The sequence below is a fragment of the Oncorhynchus nerka genome, linkage group LG1, assembly GCF_034236695.1.
Source record: "Oncorhynchus nerka isolate Pitt River linkage group LG1, Oner_Uvic_2.0, whole genome shotgun sequence".
In the NCBI taxonomy this organism is placed as follows: Eukaryota; Metazoa; Chordata; class Actinopteri; order Salmoniformes; family Salmonidae; genus Oncorhynchus; species Oncorhynchus nerka.
This window is the reverse complement of record NC_088396.1, coordinates 13,040,819-13,061,909: the sequence shown is the minus strand read 5'-3', so window position 1 is coordinate 13,061,909 and position 21,091 is coordinate 13,040,819. Positions and strand designations below refer to the sequence as shown.

The 21,091-nt window shown below is 42.8% G+C and overlaps 1 protein-coding gene across 8 annotated transcripts in view; it reads left to right on the top strand.

Moving 5' to 3' along the window:
- Positions 1-21,091, top strand: part of LOC115143209 (RNA-binding motif, single-stranded-interacting protein 1-like) — a 69,265-nt gene that overhangs the window by 23,015 nt on the left and 25,159 nt on the right. For 5 of the 8 annotated variants that reach the window (XM_029683929.2, XM_029683845.2, XM_029683405.2 and 2 more), the window contains exons 3-4: positions 11,083-11,141; positions 15,279-15,376. In XM_029683929.2, coding sequence (XP_029539789.1) covers positions 11,083-11,141; positions 15,279-15,376 — 157 coding nt within the window. The remainder of the gene's footprint in view (positions 1-11,082; positions 11,142-15,278; positions 15,377-21,091) is intronic. The other 3 variants (XM_029683493.2, XM_029684013.2, XM_029683755.2) reach the window with 1 other exon arrangement.

Below are 21,091 nucleotides of genomic sequence, written 5' to 3'. Positions count from 1 at the left end.
GAACTAAAGCCTGAATTAACATAATAATTAACTGATAATTAACTGAATTACCTTAAACAAATGCACGCTTGCACTTTCTGCAGGCTCTGTATCCATCAACCGGGTTGTTGACTCCAAAATACTTCCAAATCTGGGATTTCACTCGCGCAGCACCTGTTTCACGATGGTGTGTTCCACCACTATAACTTTACTTTTTATTTCCACAGTTAATCTATGTTAGCCATTTTTGCATGAACTAGGCTAACCAGGGAAAGTAATGTAGTCACGCGTGGGGGGGGGGATATTAGCTCTGCACATAAACAAATTAGGAATGTTTCAGCACCATGCAAATAATGGACAGTTCACTGTTCCACTGTGTGCATGGCTGGCTGGAATCCTAGGCCTATAGCCTGGCCTATAGCCTGGCCTATAGCCTGGCCTATTATGTCTGTTTTTATGTTTTATCTTGATTTAAAACGTTTCCGACCTGCAAAATATAATTGTTCTGAACCGCGAGCCAACCCTCTGGTTGAAATAATGTTTTCATTCCACCCGCCAGCTGTTTGTTTTTTTCGTGTCACCCGCAGGGAATCGTGGGTATTCGACCCGATGCAGGTCTTTATTGTGTGCACAGTGAAAGGCAGTTAGATTCATACTGATAACATCATGTACATAAAATAAGTCAACAGCCGCTGGCTGTTGCCATTTAAGATTTGGGATTAGAGCTCAGCTTAGAGATTCAGAGTCAAGGGTTCGCGCTCTTTTACCTTCAGTTGTGTTTAGCTTAATCCTTCCCCTGACTGAAATGTTCTCAGCATATCAACTCACTCTAATCAACATTATATCAACGCTGCTTTTCATTGAATAGCAGACTAAATACTGGCAACAGTTCAGCCACGCTCTCCCAAAATCAATTCTTAAGAAAGTCACATGAAGAACGCTGTGTTCAACAACCAGTCAGCAACCCAACACTTGAAATGGGAACGCATGTTAACGTTGAGATTGCTGAGGCCAATCTGTTTGGCATTACCATGAATGGACACAAACAGAAGTTGGCTAACGCACAGACTGGACCACCAGGCTACTAAGTCAGTAGGTCAGGGGTAATGCAAGCTAGATAGTTGTTGGACAATCTAAAGAGGTTGGAATGGGTCCTTGTGTTTTTCTGACGATTCCCATCTTCCTCTCATAATTGTGTCTCTGACCTGAGCTGATCCACCACACAATCCCAAAATATACCGAAATGAAATCCCAATTAAACCTCTGTTTAAAATGCTGAGGCAACGTTTGAGGACTCAAGAAGGACAGGGGGTATAATCAGTTCTTGTAGGTAGCAAGACGAGGCTGTTCCTTCAGGCTGTTCTTTCAGGCCATAACTCAATCTTGCTATTTTCAGAGCAGACAGAAAAGTATCCCTTAGCGGTGTCCCCAGGAATCAATAAGCATGCAGTAACCAGAGACTTTTTAACCAACGTAAATGGATAAAAAGGCAGGAGATGAAAGGCAGGTGGAATGGGAGTGCATTGTTCTCCTAGCTGCTGCTGCCTCTCTCTCAGAGACGGCTTTCTACCTGATTCAAGCAGCTCTCTCTGTCTGACAGCACCAAGCAGCACTGTGATAGATGGTTAGTGAAAGCTAATGGAACGGGGGGAGTCTAATGGCTAAGGTTAAAAAACACATTTTCCTGGAAGCTGTGTTTTACAGTGCCTTCGGAAAGTATTCATACCACTTTACTTATTCCACATTTTGTTGTGTTACAGACTGAATTCAAAATGGATTAAATATATTATTTTTCTCACCCATCTACACACAATACACTAGAGGTCGACCGATTAATCGGAATTGCCAATTAATTAGGGCCGATTTCAAGTTTTCATAACAACCGGTAATCGGCATGTTTGGACACCGATTATGGCCGATTACATTGCACTCCACGAGGAGACTGCGTGGCAGGCTGACTACCTGTTATGCAAGTGCAGCAAGGAGCCAAGGTAAGTTGCTAGCTAGCATTAAACTTATCTTATTAAAAACAATCAATCTTAACATAATCACTAGTTAACTACACATGGTTGATGATATTACTAGTTTATCTAGCTTGTCCTGCGTTGCATGTAATCGATGCGGTGCCTGTTAATGTAGCATTGAATCACAGCCTACTTCGCCAAAAGGGTGATTTGGATTGTGGAACATTTGCCCATTATTCTTTTCAAAATACTTTAAGCTCTGTCAAATTGGTTATTGATCATTGCTAGACAACCATTTTCAGGGCTTGCTATATACAGTATTTTCAAGTAGATTTAAGTCAAAATTGTAACTAGTCCACTCAGGAATTGGAAAACCTCCCTGGTCTTTGTGGTTGAAATGTACTGCTCGACTGAGGGACCTTACAGATAATTTGTATGTGTGGGGTACAGAGATGAGGCAGTCATTCAAAAATCATGTTAAACACTATTATTGCGCACAGAGTGAGTCCGTGCAACTTATTATGTGACTTATTAAGCACATTTCTACCCCTGAACTTATTTAGGCTTGCCATAACAAAGGGGTTGAATACTTATTGACTCAAGACATTTCAGCTTTTCATTTGTTAACATTTTGAAAAAAACATCATTCCACTTTGACACTATGGCTTATTGTATGTAGGCCAGTGACAAAAGAAATCTAAATTGAATCCATTTTAAATTCAGGCTGTAACACAACAACATTTTGGAAAAACCCAGCGATGTGAATACTTTCTGAGCTCACTGTAACGCAGGCACGCACACACATATACACACGCACGCGCACACATACACGCAGCTTCAGCAGTTATCTTACCCTTAACGACTGTGCTGGTTTCATATACTTTCGATGCTAATCCATTGTTTTTTTTTGTGGAGAGTTAAACTGTGTCCTCTCAGTCACCCCACGGTGGGCCAGACCATTTTTAAACCTCTTTCTTTCAAGCTTTCAATTTTTGTGTCCCTTCATCGTGAGCTGCTCTAGGGTGAGGGGGTTTGCCGTTGACGCTGTGGTGATTCCTGTAATTGATTAGTTTGGAGTCAATTAGTGGAAACCCTTCATCCTCGGGGCTCTTTACCCAGTAGAACACAGGGTAAGGTCACTCCGGCCCGCAGAGACTAACAAAGCACTAGTGCTGAGCGATTAAAGCTTTTTGAGGTCAGTTCGGTTTCGGTTAGATTATTATAAAAGAATCACGTTTTTTTATTTCAATATATATATATTTTTTACATGAAGTGCACCTATGCATAATGTGGGTTGAATACTCTTAACACGGAATAAAACAATTAATACAATGATGGCAGTGACTGCCCATCACTTTAATAAAATATTTCAGTTGTTGTGTATATTACATTGGTTTTAATTGCTGACTTTATTATTTAATTCCAAGTCATCATTTAATCTCTGTAGAGCTGACTGATAAAATCACTGTTTTAGTAGTTCTTCAAAGTAAATAAGGCATACTTTTATGACGGCTGAATACCAACTATAAATTACTTAGATCCTGTATTTTCAGTGGTGTAAAGTACTTAAGTAAAAATACTTTAAAGTACTACTTAAGTAGTTTTTTGGGCTATCTGTACTTTACTATTTATATTTTTGACTACTTTTACTTTACTACATTGCTAAAGAAAATGATGTACTTTTTACTCCATACATTTTTCCTGGCACCCAAAAGTACTCGTTACATTTTGACAGGAAATGGTACATTTCACACACTTATCAAGAGAACATCCATGGTCATCCCTACTACCTCTGATCTGGCAGACTCACTAAACACAAATGCTTTATTTGTAAATTATGTCTGAGTGTTAGTTAGTGTGCCCCTGGCTATCCTCCAAAATACATTTAAAAAGTAAAGTTGTGCCATCTGGTTTGCTTAATACAGTATAAGGATTTAAAAAAAATGGTTTATACTTTTACTTTAACTTTTGATACTTAAGTACATTTGAGCTATTCCATTTACTTTTGATATTTAAGTATATTTTAAACCAAATACTTTTAGACTTTTACTCAAGTAGTATTTTACTAGGTGACTTTCACTTTTACTTGAGTCATTTTCTATTAAGGTATCTTTACTTTTACTCAAGTATGACAATTGAGTACTTTTTCCATCACTGTGTATTTTCAGGTAGAGATACCTTGCGAAGCAACTGCTCTCTATCCCTCTCGATTTCACATTCTTCTCTCTTTTCTCTCTCGGTGTCTGTCCCACACTAACCTCATGTAGCATATGTAAAAAAGAAACACAGACCGGCGAGTAGGCACGCAATGGATTATGGTCATTGTAGTTAATTACCACGTTTTCTGTGTTAAACTATGTAGAATATTGGCCTGTTGGAAACTACAACTCCCTATTATATTGCACAGTTCAGGCTTGATGTGATTAATCTATAGAAAAACCGTGCAATGTGCAAAAAAAATTCAAATAATTGAACCAACATTCTGTCAGTTAGTTGTTTAAAAATGTAAAAATAACCGCCATTGCGGTTAATTGCTCAGTCAGGCTCTGCAATTGGATAAAAAAATAATGGACTTATTTGCTTATTATTAAGCCACTGCTGATCAGCGATTATTATGTCGAAGGCACTACAGCAGTGTTTTCCATTAGCACCGGCTGTTGGCTAATCAGCCAGTTACAAACTGATTTTCAGCAGGTTAAATTTCATTTATAAGTTTCAATTCGTTAGACCATCGAGCCCTATCCCGCTAGAATGAACGATATGCATCTTCTAGCGAGCTATTGATAGCACTTCCTCCCAGCTGCCCACTGCACTGAGGCTAGGGAAACACTGTCACCACTGATAAATTAACTATAATTGGCTGGTCATGCTTTCCACCTGGCTACCCCCACCCCGATCAACAGCCCTGCACCCCCCACAGCAACTCGCCCAAGCCTCCCCCATTTCTCCTTCATCCAAATCCATATAGCTGATGTTCTGAAAGAGCTGCAAAATCTGGACCCCTACAAATCAGCCGGGCTAGACAATCTGGACCCTCTCTTTCTAAAATTATCTGCCGAAATTGTTGCAACCCCTATTACTAGCCTGTTTAACCTCTTTTTTATATCGGCTAAGATTCCCAAAGATTGGAAAGCTGCCACGGTCATCCCCCTCTTCAATGGGGAGACACTCTAGACCCAAACTGCTACAGACCTATATCTATCCTACCCTGCCTTTCTAAGGTCTTCGAAAGCCAAGTTAACAAGCAGATTACCGACCATTTCGAATCCCACCGTACCTTCTCCGCTATGCAATCTGGTTTCAGAGCTGGTCATGGGTGCACCTCAGCCACGCTCAAGGTCCTAAACGATATCATAACCGCCATCGATAAGAGACATTACTGTGCAGCCATATTTATCGACCTGGCCAAGGCTTTTGACTCTGTCAATCACCACATTCTTATCGGCAGACTCGACAGCCTTGGTTTCTCAAATGATTGCCTCGCCTGATTCACCAGCTACTTCTCTGATAGAGTTCAGTGTGTCAAATGGGAGGGCCTGTTGTCCGGACCTCTGGCAGTCTCTATGGGGGTGCCACAGGGTTCAATTCTCAGGCCGACTCTTCCTTCTTTGGACACTGTGTTAACTAACCTCCAGACAAGCTTCAATGCCATACAACTCTCTTTCCGTGGCCTCCAACTGCTCTTAAATGCAAGTAAAACTAACTAAATGCATGCTCTTCAACCGATCGCTGCCCGCACTTGCCCGCCTGTCCAGCATCACTACTCTGGACAACTACAAATACCTAGGTGTCTGGTTCGACTGTGAACTCTCCTTCCAGACTCACATTAAGCATCTCCAATCCAAAATAATATCTAGAATCGGCTTCCTATTTCGCAACAGAGCCTCCTTCACTCATGCTGCCAAACATACCCTCGTAAAACTGACCATCCTACCAATCCTCGACTTCGGCGACGTCATTTACAAAATAGCCTCCAACATTCTACTAAACAAATTGGATGCAGACTATCACAGTGCCATCCGTTTTGTCACCAAAGACCCATATACTACCCACCACTGCGACCTGTACGCTCTCGTTGGCTGGCCCTCGCTTCATACTCGTCGCCAAACCCACTGGCTCCAGGTCATCTACATGTCTCTGCTAGGTAAAGCCCTGCCTTATCTCAGCTCACTGGTCACCATAGAAGCACCCACCCGTAGCATGCGCTCCAGCAGGTATATCTCACTGGTCACCCCCAAAGCCAATTCTTCCTTTGGCTGCCTTTCCTTCCAGTTCTCTGCTGCCAATGACTGGAATGAACTGCAAAAATCACTGAAGCTGGAGACTCATATCTCCCTCACTAGCTTTAAGCACCAGCTGTCAGAGCAGCTCACAGATCCCTGCACCTGTACATAGCCCATCTGTAAATAGCCCATCTAACTACCTCATCCCCATAACTGTATTTATTTATTTATCTTGCTCCTTTGCACCCCAGTAGCTTTACTTGCACATTCATCTTCTGCACATCTACCATTCACACCAGTTTAATTGCTATATTGTAATTACTTTGCCACCATGGCCTATTTTTTGCCTTACCTACCTTATCCTACCTCATTTGCACACACTGTATATAGACTTTTTCTACTTTATCATTGACTGTATGTTTGTTTATTCCATGTGTAACTAACTCTGTGTTGTTGTATGTGTCGAACTGCTTTGCTTTATCTTGGCCAGGTCGCAGTTGTAAATGAGAACTTGTTCTCAACTAGGTTACTTGGTTAAATAAAAGGTGAAAATAAAAAATAGGTGTCACGGCCGTTGAAAGAAGAGGACCAAGGCGCAGCGTGGTTAGCGTACATTCTCTTTTTATTAGAAAAGACGCTGAACAAAACAATAAACACTACCGAACAAAACAATAAACACTACCGAACAAACCGTGAAGCTAAAGGCTATGTGCCATAAACAAAGTCAACTTCCCACAAGGACAGGTGGGGAAAAAGGGCTACCTAAGTGTGGTTCTCAATCAGAGACAACGATAGACAGCTGTCCCTGATTGAGAACCCTACCCGGCCAAACATAGAAATACAAATAATAGAACATAGAATACCCACCCCAAATCACACCCTGACCAAACCAAATAGAGACATAAAAAGGATCTCTAAGGTCAGGGCGTGACAATAGGACAGGCACCTGTCAGTCACAAAGCGAGCAATGACGATAATGCAGCAGAGAGGAAGAGGCGAAGTGAGAGGTTTCACTCTCACCAAAATCTGTCCAAAATAAGCCCAATGCCTTTGGGACAACGACATCTTGTCATTCTATACAGATCTCTGGTTGCAGCCAAACGTATTTACACGGAGGAGGAATAGAGCATGATGCTTGTGAATTTGCACGTCCCATGTAATGTACTGTATGTGGTAGCGACGAGTCGAAATCCACAACTAAGCCAAATTATTGTTTTCTGACACGTTCATTTATTTTATTTTGTGTGTTTCACATAGCCAGCCATGCGGAGTTGTGGCGCATAGTAGACAATTTACTGCGCATTGATTGACAACTGAACAGCAAGTTTTGACTAGTTTATAAAGGGTGTTGAACTGACTGAATAAAGTTTATCTATATCTCTTTGCCATTCATAAATCATGCAACGTGGTTAGGCTATACACTGAGTGTCCAAAATATTAGGAACACCTGCTCTTTCGATGATGGACTGACCAGGTGAATCCAGGTGAAAGCGATGATCCCTTATTGATGTCACTTGTCAAATCCTCTTCAGTCAGTGTGTCACGTTCTGACCTTAGTTCCTTTGTTTTGTCTTTGTTGTAGTATGGTCAGGGCGTGAGTTGGGGTGGGCAGTCTATATTTGTTTTTCTATGTTGTATTTTGCGTTTGGCCTGGTATGGTTCTCAATCAGAGGCAGATGTTGCTCTCTAATTTTGTGATGAAACAAACGTGTGGTTGATTTTATTCTGCCACTGTGTCTTCTTATTGTCCAAAGGTGCGGACAGACGCCCACCCAGACCCTCCCCTATAGGTTCAGGTTTTGCGGCCGGAGTCCGCACCTTTGGACAATAAGAAGACACAGTGGCAGAATAAATTCAACCACATGTTTGTTTCATCACAAAATTGGAGAGCAACATCTGTCTGGTGAAGTCCACAAAACATATTTCATGTAACAACCTACAGCATGGTCAAGCAAGTTAACGTTTCCGACATTTTCAGACTACTAAACAGCTATTGAGTTAGAGTTACGGCAAGTCGTAAAGAAAACAGGAGCTGCCTCCACTACTCCAGCACCATTTTAACTTCAACATTTCAACATCTAATCACCTCTGCTTTAGTCTAGGACAGTGACAACTAAAAGATACCAAAAACTATTCAGTCCAATCAACGTAAGCTAAATATGATTTGTGTGTGTGTGTGTGTGTGTGTGTGTGTGTGTGTGTGTGTGTGTGTGTGTGTGCGTGTGTGCGTGTACTCGTTCGTACAAGTAGAAAAACATGTTGATTCACCCTTCTTGTAGAGAAATGCCAATGCCATCCTCCTCTCTTTCTTGTTGACAAAACGGTCTATCACTCTGTCATACAGTACACACTTTGTACTGTATGACACTTTTTTATCCTAGGCTACCTGGCTAAAATGCCTACTCGCTAGCGTAACTTCCTTTCATGGGCAACGTTAGCTAGTTAACATTAGCCTTCTACATCTTGCTACATATTGGACTTCCATCCTCTCAGGCCAGGGGCACAACAATGTATAAATGAATGGTTAGATCAGAAACGCCCTTATAATCATTGGCCAGTACGGAGAATTAATAAAAATCACAAGTCCAAATCTCATCTCCTTCCATGGCTAATTTAGTAAACGGACAATTTTCGCTTTCTAGCTAGCCACCGGAGGACAACAACACAACGAGATGCAACAATTAAAGTTGTTTCTGTCAATGATGTACAGTATGCTCTTGATGCGATTTGATAGGAGTGACGCCAAATCCAAACTGCCTTCCCTTGACAGGTTTTTTTTTGAGCCCCAGGACCATTCACAGTTGATCTCACTCAGTTTAGCTCTGATTGGATATTATTTTATATATTTTTATCAAGGGAGGCCAAATGCTCGCTGGCTTCCTTTGCATTCAATGCTACGGGCGGCAACAATGTCATACTCTTTTGGACTAGACAGCAGAGGGGTGTTGTTTCACTCGCTCGAATGCTTTCTCCGGTGAGATACATTCAGCCTCTTGCAAATTGAAGGAACATTCTGAAACACAGAGAGACAAAATAAATGTTGGTAAATGTCACACCTTGTATAGTCCATGCCTTGACTAATTGAAGCTGTTCTGAGGGCAAAAGGGGGTGTAACGCAATAGTAGGAAGGTGTTCTTAATGTTTTGTACACTCAATGTATGTCCAGTGTATGTCCAAAGGATTTCCTACGTTTCCTTTCCTAGGATGTCGGGGCTTGCCAAACAGTGATGCTAAAGTGAGCTACTCTCATCTTGTCAGTCAGTGTTATCTACTGAATTGCATCGGTGAGAGAGCTGTTTACTTGGCTCCATAATTTACGTATGCTACTGGTATGCCTAAGCTTTTTGGCTATTATCTGCAAATAAATTACTAAAAGCTGTCAAGACAAAGGGTGGCTACTTTGAAGAATCTCAAATATAAATATATTTTGATTTGTCTAACACTTTTTTGGTTACTACATGATTCCATATGTGTCATTTCATAGTTTTGATGTTTTCACTATTATTCTACAATGTAGAAAATAGTAAAACATTAAGAAAAACCCTTGAATGAGTAGGTGTGTCCATACTTTTGACTGATGCTGTATATTGCAGTAAAACTGTAAATAATCTCAAGAAAAGACAGGTTAAATGTTAAAAGGCTGAATGTCATTTTAAAGTTCTGAGCATATGTACTAGGCTTAGACCTAGACGATATCCAAAACAACCCGACAAATACATTTAATTAATACCTTTTCAGTCATTTAAATAGTAAAGTCATGTCTTGCTACACAATACCACAACAAGTATTAAATCATTTCGCGGTGTATTTCATATGGAATAAAAGGCAATAGAATGTACCAGAGGCCACCAAAATTGAGCTAATTTCTCAGCAGTGTGCACCTGGCTGCCTACCTTTTCTATTTGGCTGGCTACTCTATGTACTTGTGGAAAACACTGCTATAGGTGACCTTTACCTTTGTGGCAAACTTAAAACCATGCCACACAACCAGATCTGTCACAATCTGTTCTATCTACGACTTGGGGTCGAGATGGAGGACTCATTTTCATAAAGCCACCACCTGCCCACCTCCCAGCTCAGGTCAAAGCTCACACTTCCTCCTCCATCTAGAGAGCCAATCCCCTCATCAATCATTTGTCTGCCACGCTGATTACTACCAGGGAGGTTCATTTACGACGGTCTGATGTCTGTGTGTTCCTATTTGTTGCATTCATCATTGTACAGAGAGAAAGTCGTCATATGTAATTGTTGTGTTCTTTGCATTGATTTTCTATTCATTCTGAATAGAGTGCACTGGCTTAGAGCTGAAAAGAAATGCAGTGAAGCCGGGGTTTAGGGGTCACCGCAAAGTTCATCTGTCAGAGCTGGCAGCAGCAGCAGTAACACAGTGCACCAAATAACTGTAAAAGCACAGGATGTAGCTGTGGAATGCCACTCGGTCCGCTCTGTCCCTACGTTGTCAAGAGGTCGTAAATCCACAGTGTGTTATGCACATTTTATATTTTTATATTTATATATATATATATATTTTTTAATATTTTTATTTATTTTTATTTTAGTTTTTCCACTGAAGACTTACACAAAATGTTTTTAGATGTTGTGTATGTTTATATGTTCTGTATGTTCTGTATGTCATTTTCACTTGTTTTGAAATCCCTTTGGATAGAGGATAGTTAATCCTGCATAATATCGTTGCATGGTAAAGAATCAAGGCAACCTTTGCTCGAGCGCCGAGATTCTTAAATCCACACGGAAAAGACGTCCTGTTTCTCGTGCTTTTTTTTTTGTGATGTCATAAATTCTTGTGCAAGCCAGGCCTCACTCTTTGTGGGTTTTTTTTATTTTATGAGAGGCTGTCTGTCTGGTACGGTAACACAGCACAACTAACAATAGCGTTCTTTCTCTTCCTCTCGTAGGTATGGCAAAATTGTGTCAACAAAGGCCATCCTGGATAAGACGACAAACAAATGTAAAGGTGTGTATGGCTTCAACAAGTCGTGACGTAGTGGAGACATTCTGTAAAAAGATCTAGACCCCCCCACCCCACCCCACACACACACACACACACACAAATATGCACACAAATCAAGAAGTCATGCTCATGCAACAACCGTCAGGCTTAAAGCAAATAAAAACTCATCACATGCATCATTGAGAGGATACTGGATGTATGTATCACAATGACTCATTGTAATCCAGAATAGCAGTGCAAAGGCTTTGGAGCTTCCAGTCTGTGATATGATGACACATAGGACTTTTACCATAATCCTCCCAATGCTATTATACTAAAGACAATGGCCATGCTAAGGAATGGATGAAGAGCCTTGCTTAAGGCCCTCTTTGACTCGTGCAGTGGGTTTGGCGGCCCAGTACTGTCAGAGTGCACTGGCCCGGCCTCGTTGAAGTCATTCAGTCATTCAACAGCTATGTGGCTCATGGGGGGCTGGGCTAGTCAGGAAACAGACAGGCAAAAGGCTGCCACCACTTTGTGTTATTTTAGTCCTGGCCCTTTACTGATGGTCTGTCTGTTACCATGCGTTGTGCTAGCGGCGGATCCCCACACGAAGTGACAGCTCGTGCCCCTCCCTCTGGAGCGTGACACAAAGTCTTGGCTCCGGCTGCAGCCCTTGGCCCAACACCCTGTCCTGACTACCGAGGAGCACACTGACACGCAGCCCAGCCCAGCCAGCACGCACCACAGATGGGCCCAGAAGAAAAGAGCTTGGTCACTGTCCTGCTGGGGATTACGATACGCTAACTAATCACAGGTGGCGGCTGAGAAACATCCTGTCGTCTTCCATTCCGATGTTTACGTCAACTCGCAGCTTGCTCGAAGATACCTATTCAAAAAAACTCCCAAAATTACAACTTGAAAGGAAAATAAACATTTGCCATCTATCTGAATGTCCTTAATAAAAACAAATATCTGAATGTTCAGATTCATGATGTACTTTGGGCTGTTTATCTTCAAGATCAAACTAGGATCTGTAATTAGATTCCACAGTGAGCAGCGGAGAGGTTGCTGTTGGCCTGCGAGGTTGTTTGATGGTTAAATATAGCAACACGGAGTAGGGAGTAGGGAGGAACTGGACTGCAGGTCTGACTCTAGACTGGCCTGGCCTGCATGTAGCCCCAGGGGTCAATGAGCTGACCCGAGCCCTGGGCGTCATCATTGCAATCTGCAGCCTCAGCACTGTTCTCTGCTCCCCCGTGCCTACTACACTGTCTCACCACCAGTCATTGACTGACCACCGTTATGGGCCACAGATACAGTAGGTGGGGGTCAACCACACGACAGAACATGATGGCCTCTGGCCTGGCCTCGCTGTGGTGGGTGTCAAACACAGCCTGCCACTTACTGCCGTAGATGGCAAGTTAGACCTGAGATTTAGTCTCCCTCCCAAATGGCACCCGATTCCCTATATTCTCATAGTGCTCTGGTACAAAGTAGTGCACTATGTAGGGAATACGGTGCCATTTGGGAGGCAGACTAAGTCAAGATTTCACCATACCCATTATTGTTTTACTGTTAAAGACTTCCTCCAGCTATTTCAGAACTCTTACAGTTGAAAAGCGATATCCCAAATATAAACACAGTAAAGTACACACACTAAAGTTTTTTATATATTTTTTAAACTTCTGAGCAAAACATGTCTTTTGTTTTTTCACGACTGCAAACTTCAAGGAGTAGGAGTTCTTATGGGAATCCATCGTGATGTCATCGGCCTCCCCCTTTGCTTGAGGAACAATAGAGGAGCAGTAGAGAACAGAAGGGGAAAGGCCCACCCCATACATGTACCATGTCATGACTTACCTGGACCACCTATTGAGATGTTCCTTTTGTTAAGTAAATCAGGTGTTACATGGTGTGAAAAGAAGAATGGGGTGGCACTGTAGGGATATTCCCTGGTACTTTTGTATACTTTTTAGCCAGTGGTTCTGAAAGTAGGGCTGACAAACCAAACGTGGTCCCCAAATATGTCGTAGTAAGTCACATATGTGCAGATACAGTGGGGAGAACAAGTATTTGATACACTGCCGATTTTGCAGGTTTTCCTACTTACAAAGCATGTAGTGGTCTGTAATTTTTATCATAGGTACACTTCAACTGTGGGAGATGGAATCTAAAACAAAAATCCAGAAAATCACATTGTATGATTTTTAAGTAATTAATTTGCATTTTATTGCATGACATAAGCATTTGATCACCTACCAAACAATAAGAATTCCGGCTCTCACAGACCTGTTAGTTTTTCTTTAAGAAGCCCTCCTGTTCTCCACTCATTACCTGTATTAACTGCACCGGTTTGAACTCGTTACCTGTATAAAAGACACCTGTCACACACTCAATTAAACAGACTCCAACGTCTCCACAATGGCCAAGACCAGACAGCTGTGTAAGGACATCAGGGATAAAATTGTAGACCTGCACAAGGCTGGGATGGGCTACAAGACAATAGGCAAGCAGCTTGGTGAGAAGGCAACAACTGTTGGCGCAATTATTAGAAAATGGAAGAAGTTCAAGATGATGGTCAATCACCCTCGGTCTGGGGCTCCATGCAAGATCTCACCTCGTGGGGCATCAATGATCATGAGGAAGGTGAGGGATCAGCCCAGAACTACACGTCAGGACCTGGTCAATGACCTAAAGAGAGCTGGGACCACAGTCTCAAAGAAAACCATTAGTAACACACTACGCCGTCATGGATTAAAATCCTGCAGCGCACGCAAGGTCCCCCTGCTCAAGCCAGCGCATGTCCAAGCCCGTCTGATGTTTGCCAATGACCATCTGGATGATCCAGAGGAGGAATGGGAGAAGGTCATGTGGTCTGATGAGACAAAAATAGAACTTTTTGGTCTAAACTCCACTTGCCGTGTTTGGAGGAAGAAGAAGGATGAGTACAACCCCAAGAACATCATCCTAACCGTGAAGCATGGAGGTGGAAACATCATTCTTTGGGGATGCTTTTCTGCAAAGGGGACAGGACGACTGCACCGTATTGAGGGGAGGATGGATGGGGCCATGTATCGTGAGATCTTGGCCAACAACCTCCTTCTCTCAGTAAGAGCATTGAAGATGGGTCGTGGCTGGGTCTTCCAGCATGACAACGACCCGAAACACACAGCCAGGGCAACTAAGGAGTGGCTCCGTAAGAAGCATGTCAAGGTACTGGAGTGGCCTAGCCAGTCTCCAGACCTGAACCCAATAGAAAATCTTTGGAGGGAGCTGAAAGTCCATATTGCCCAGCGACAGCCCCGAAACCTGAAGGATCTTGAGAAGGTCTGTATGGAGGAGTGGGCCACAAACCCGGCTGCAGTGTGTGCAAACCTGGTCAAGAACTACAGGAAATGTATGATCTCAGTAATTGCAAACAAAGGTTTCTGTGCCAAATATTAAGTTCTGCTTTTCTGATGTATCAAATACTTATGTCATGCAATAAAATGCAAATGAATTACTTAAAAATCATACAATGTGATTTTCGGGATTTTTGTTTTAGATTCCGTCTCTCACAGTTGAAGTGTACCTACGATAAAAATTACAGACCTCTACATGCTTTGTAAGTAGGAAAACCTGCAAAATCGGCAGTGTATCAAATACTTGTTCTCCCCACTGTATGTACACCACGTCATTGCTCTCCCTCTCTCTGCTGAGTCCAGAGAGTCGTTGGGCCCGCCCTGCAACCTCATTGGATAACGCTGGGCATGCCTCTTGTTAGCTGTCACTCAAATGGCAAGGGCTTGAACCTCACTGGCTAGAACTCGAATTGCTAGGGGGCTGACCCACGTGGTCCAAGCTTGCAGTACTCTAAATGGTTCACATAGCTTCCAGAAAACAGTCGCTTTCAAACTAGGGATTTCGTAGCTAATTGAGGTAAGACAGTAATTCTGCTCATAGATTATGCATGTATGAACTACACATAGAAACATCCAGCCCAAAGAAGTTTATTAAATACTTATTGAGTCGCCAAAGTACCGGAGCACGTTTTTAACAGTGTTAACAACAGAAAATACCTATGATATAGCTGAATGATGAATTAGGATAGTTGTGCATGGTGGTCTTTCCAGGTAGACTGTGTAACAGTCTTGACTGGTGTGGTGTTCTGTCCCTCAGGTTACGGCTTTGTGGACTTTGACAGCCCTGCTGCAGCTCAGAAAGCCGTCACTGCCCTGAAGACCAGTGGGGTCCAAGCCCAGATGGCTAAGGTGAGGGTATGCTTCCAGTCTATTTGTATTCTCACACACAAACACCTGACAATACAGCCTTCAATGGATTTAGGTTGTCCATTTATAGGCAGCAACAACCTGACCCACCCAGCATTACGTAGAGGGATAGGAATCTCCATGCCAGGGGTGCATGTGTACCACTCGAGTTGGTTTGCAGCCCCCCCTTGACTCTGTGGACACTGTGAAGTAACATTAGCCCATAGGCTGTGTGTGTGTGTGTGTGTGTGTGTGTGTGTGTGTGTGTGTGTGTGTGTGTGTGTGTGTGTGTACATATGCGTGTGTTTGTTTGTACATATGCGTGTGTTTGTTTGTGCATGCGCGCGTGTGTGTGCTCTTACGTTCGCGTGTACTTGCATATACACTATACAGTGTATTCAGAACCCCTTCACCTTTTACACATTTTGTTTTGTTACAACCTTATTCTAAAATGAATTACATGTCATTTTTTTCTCATCAATCTACACACAATACCCCATAATGATGAAGCAAAAACTGTTTTTATATATTTCTGCACACAGAAATAAAACAACGGAAATATGACATTCACATACGTATTCAAACCATTTACTCTGTACTTTGTTGAAGCACCTTTGGTGGCGATTACAACCTTGAGTCTTCTTGGGTATGACGCTACAAGCTTGGCACACCAGTATTTGGGGAGTTTTTCCCATTCTTATCTGCAGATCCTCTCAAGCTCTGTCAGGTTGGATGGGGAGCGTCGCTGCACAGCTATTTTCAGGTCTCTCGGGTTCAAGTCCAGGCTCCAGCTGGGCCACTCAAGGACATTCCAAGACTTGTCCCGAAGCCACTCCTGCGTTGTGTTGGCTGTGTTCTTAGGGTCGTTGTCCTGTTGGAAGGTGAAACTTCACCCCAGTCTGAGGCCCTGAGCAATCTGGAACAAGTTTTCATCAAGGATCTCTCTGTACTTTGCTCCATTCATTTTTCCCTTGATCCTGACTAGTCTCCCAGTCCCTGCCAATGAAAAACATCCCCACAGCATGATGCTGCCACCACCATTCTTCACCGTAGAGATGGTGCCAGCTTTCCTCCAGATGTTTTCTCAGACCAGAGAATCTTGTTTCTCCTGGTCTGAGAGTCCTTTAGGTGCCTTTTGGCAAACTCCAGCAGGCTATCATGTGCCTTTTACTGAGGAGTGGCTTCCGTCTGGCCACTCAACCATAAAGGCCGGATTGGTGGAGTGCTGCAGAGATGGTTGACCTTCTGGAAGGTTCTCCCATCTCCACAGAGGAACTCACCTCCCTGACCAATGCCCTTCTCCCCTGATTTCTCAGTTTGGCCGGGCGGCCAGCTTTAGAAGGAGTCTTGGTGGTTCCAAACTTCTTCCATTTAAGAATGATGGAGGCCACTGTATTCTTGGGGACGTTCAATGCTGCAGAAATGTTTTGACAACCTTTCCCAGATCTGTGCCCCGGAGCTCTACTGACAATTCCACACCGTTGCTGACAAGGGGCTAAAAGTCAAGGACACAGCCATTCAACCTTCATAGACAAACATTGGCAGTACAATTGCCTTACTGTTCTGTGACTTTCAATGTGGCACCGTCATAGGATGCTACCTTTCCAACAACTCAGTTCGTCAAATTTCTGCCCTGCTATAGCTGCCCCAGTCAACTGTAAGTGCTGTTATTGTGAAATGAAAACGTCTAGATGCAACAATGGCTCAGCCCTAAGTGATAGGCCATACAAGCTCACAGAACGGGACTGTTGAGTGCTGAAGCATGTAGTGCATAAACATCGTCTGTCCTCAGTTGCAACAATCACTACCGAGTTCCAAACTACCAATGGAAGCAATGTCAGAACAATAACTGTTTGTTCAATGGCCGAGGAGCCGCACATAAGCCTAAGATCACCATGCGCAATGCCAAGCGTCGGCTGGAGTGGTGTAAAGCTTGTCACCATTGGACTCTAGAGTGATGAATCACGCTTCACCATCTGCCAGTCTGAAGGACAAATCTGGGTTTACCGGTTGCCAGGAGAACGCTACCTTTCCAAATGCATAGTGCCAACTGGAAAGTGTTGTGGAGAAGGAATAATGGTCTTGGGCTGTTTTTCATAGTTGGGGCTAGACCCCTTAGTTCCAGTGAAAATACATCTTAATGCTACGCATGACATTCTAGACGATTCTGTGCTTCCAACTTTGTGGCAACAGTTTGGGAAAGGCCCTTTCCTGTTTCAGCATGAAAATGCCCCCGTGCACAAAGTGAGGTCCATACAGAAATGGTTTGTCGAGATCGGTGTGTAAGAACTAGCCTGCACAGATCACAGACCTCAACTAGACCGATTAATCGGAATGGCCCATTAATTAGGGCCGGGTTCAAGTTGTCATAACAATCGGAAATCGGTATTTTTGGGCGCCGATTTGATGATTTAAAAAAAATATATATATTTTAAATACCTTTTAGTTAACTAGGCAAGTCAGTTAAGAACACATTCTTATTTTCAATGACGGCCTAGGAACGGTGGGTTAACTGCCTTGTTCAGGGGCAGAACGACAGATTTTCTTGCAACCTTACGGTTAACTGGTCCAACAAAATAATGACCTGCCTCTCTCTCGTTGCACTCCACAAGGAGACTGCCTGTTACGCAAATGCAGTAAGCCAAGGTAAGTTGCTAGCTAGCATTAAACTTATCTTATAAAAAACAATCAATCATAACCACTAGTTAACTACACATGGTTGATGATATTACTAGATATTATCTAGTGTGTCCTATAATCTGACTGAACATACAAGTATCTAAGTACTGACTGAGCGGTGGTAGGCAGAAGCAGGCGCGTAAACATTCATTCAAACAGCACATTCGTGCGTTGTGCCAGCAGCTCTTTGTTGTGCGTCAAGCATTGCGCTGTTTATGACTTCAAGCCTATCAACTCCCGAGATGAGGCTGGTGTAACTGAAGTGAAATGGCTAGCTAGTTAGCGCGCGCTAATAGCGTTTTAAACGTCATTCGCGCTGAGCCTTCTAGTAGTTGTTCCCCTTCCTCTGCATGGGTAACGCTGCTTCGATGGTGGCTGTTGTCGTTGTGTTGCTGGTTCGAGCCCAGGGAGAAGCGAGGAGAGGGACGGAAGCTATACTGTTACACTGGCAATACTAAAGTGCCTATAAGAACATCCAATAGTCAAAGGTTAATGAAATACAAATGGTATAGAGGGAAATAGTCCTATAATTCCTATAATAACTACAACCTAAAACTTCTTACCTGGGAATATTGAAGACTCATGTTAAAAGGAACCACCAGCTTTCATATGTTCTCATGTTCTGAGCAAGGAACTTAAACGTTAGCTTTCTTACATAGCACATATTGCACTTTTACTTTCTTCTCCAACACTTTGTTTTTGCATTATTTAAACCAAATTGAACATGTTTCATTATTTACTTGAGGCTAAATTGATTTTATTGATGTATTATATTAAGTTAAAATAAGTGTTCATTCAGTATTGTTGTAATTGTTATTATTACAAAAATATATATATATATATCGTCCGATTAATCGATATCTGCTTTTTTTTCGACCTCTAACCTCAACCCTATCGAACACCTTTTGGGATGAATTGTGAGCCGACTGCGAGTCAGGCCTAAATGCCCAACATCAGTGCCCGACCTCACTTAGGCTCTTGTGACTGAATGGAAGCAAGTCCCCTCAGCAATGTTCCAACATCTAGTGGAAAGCCTTCCCAGGAGAGTGGAGGCTATTATACCAGCAAAGGGGGGGACCAACTCCATATTAATGCCCATGATTTTGGAATGAGATGTTTGACGAGCAGGTGTCCACATTCTTTTGGTCATGTAATGTGTGTGTGTGTGTGTGTGTGTGTGTATGCCTAATGTCATCCTGTCAGCTGAGTGCTCACCCACTTTGGAGGGGCTCCAGGAGTGAGTGGCGCCGAACTGTGAGGTGGAGAGGACAGGCTGATGATACGCTGCGATGACAACAGGGTGACGTGCTGAAGAAGGAATCCTCTCTGGGGGCGTGTGTCTAAGCCTCAGTAGGAGCAGAGAGGCCTCAGTGTCCCCTTTCCAAAGGAGGCGCATAGGGCAGTCAGTGTCTGCGTCCCAAAATGGATTCCTATTCCCTATTTAGTGTAGCGCACAAGATAGGGAATAGGGTGCCATTTGAGACTCAAGCAGTGTGTATTTTATAAAGGAGGCTCATCTCGTCTGCTCAGAGGGCTTATTTACGCTAGCCTTTCCAAAGCCGCCTCCGGCCAACCGCACTTTCAGGCAAAACCAACCACGGCACAAATTGTTGGGAAATATACTTTCCCGTGTCCTCTCTCTACATCCAAAGATGATAGATGTAAATGTAAATCAACGGGGTTCCAGGTTTAGAAAGTCTTAAATGGGTTAAAGTACAGCCTGGCACTGAGACAAGTTTGATCGCCTTGGCTTTAGGCAAGACAGGTGAAGGCCGGGCTGCTTTTTGACACAGTGCCGAATATTCATGTCTCACAGACTTTTCCGTAATTACTGGAAAATCATGTGCTTGCATAAACATATTTTCCAGTTTATAGTGTGAAGAAGTAAAGTGTATATATTAAATGAGCCATTAGTTTCTGTTTCAAGCTTCTGGAAGTATTGCTGTGGAAATTTGGAAGGAAAAAAGGGTAAAAGTAACGTGAAACTATGAATAAGACAAGGTGGTGAAGATGGATCTTAGTTTGAGAAGCATGAGTCATGAGCCTTGCATTTTGTGTGTAACCGATCTAGCTTGGTGCAGCAGTACTCCCTGAAGTCGCACCAGTTTGTGCCACTTTAAAAAGGCCTGACTAACTAGACTGCCTGTAATGAAAGGGCTATGATCAGGGTACGTGTAGCCAGTTTGCCCTGTTATAGAATGTCCTTTGAAAGTCTTATGTGTCCGGTTGGACTGAGCTCAGTAAGGCTGCCACAGTTTTGAGGCCAGTTTCTGGTGGGAGTCAATTGGGCAGAGATTTCACATTGTTGGTCTTCAAAGGGGCAGCAGGCCCTGTAATAACTTTGAACAATGTAGTTTACATTCTTGGACAGAAGAAAGGGAAGTAAATAATTGGAGGTTGTCGTGGCAACTCCGCCAGTTAAATGTGTTGGGGGGGAATCAGGCCTGAAAAGTCTGAACAAGAATCCTAGAAAAGATATTCCCCCGTGAATCTCTGCGGCTTCTTGACATCCCTCCGTGCACCTATTTAACTTTTAATTCAAATAAATCTGTTTTGTAGGGCATCCCTAAGTTTAATATAGGCATTGTTCAAGGTAAAGGCCATTAAAAAGTCAGAGCCTTTTCAGTTAAATGTTTTCTCATTATTACAAGGGCTTGCTTGGGCTTAATGGACACTCCAAACAAACGGCAATTTTTCCTGAAAGTGTTTTTTTCTCTGCCTGGGCACCATTCAAAAGGCATTCACTCATTATAATTTCAAAGGCAGGTGGGTGGAAAGTCAGCATAAGGGTTTCCTGTTGAAAATGTTCTCCTAATGTTATGCCCATGGATGAATCACGCTTAGATTGGTTCCTTTTCCTCGATGCATGCATACTTATATTCTCACATGGCGTCGGAGAAGAAGGCAGACGTTTTACGTGTCCCCAACCGATTGTGTTTTTTGGTTTGTTTATTTGGGTTGTTTGTAACTTATCTTTTTACTTATTTTGTACATAATGTTGCCGCTACCGTCTCTTATGACCGAAAATAACTTCTGGACATCAGG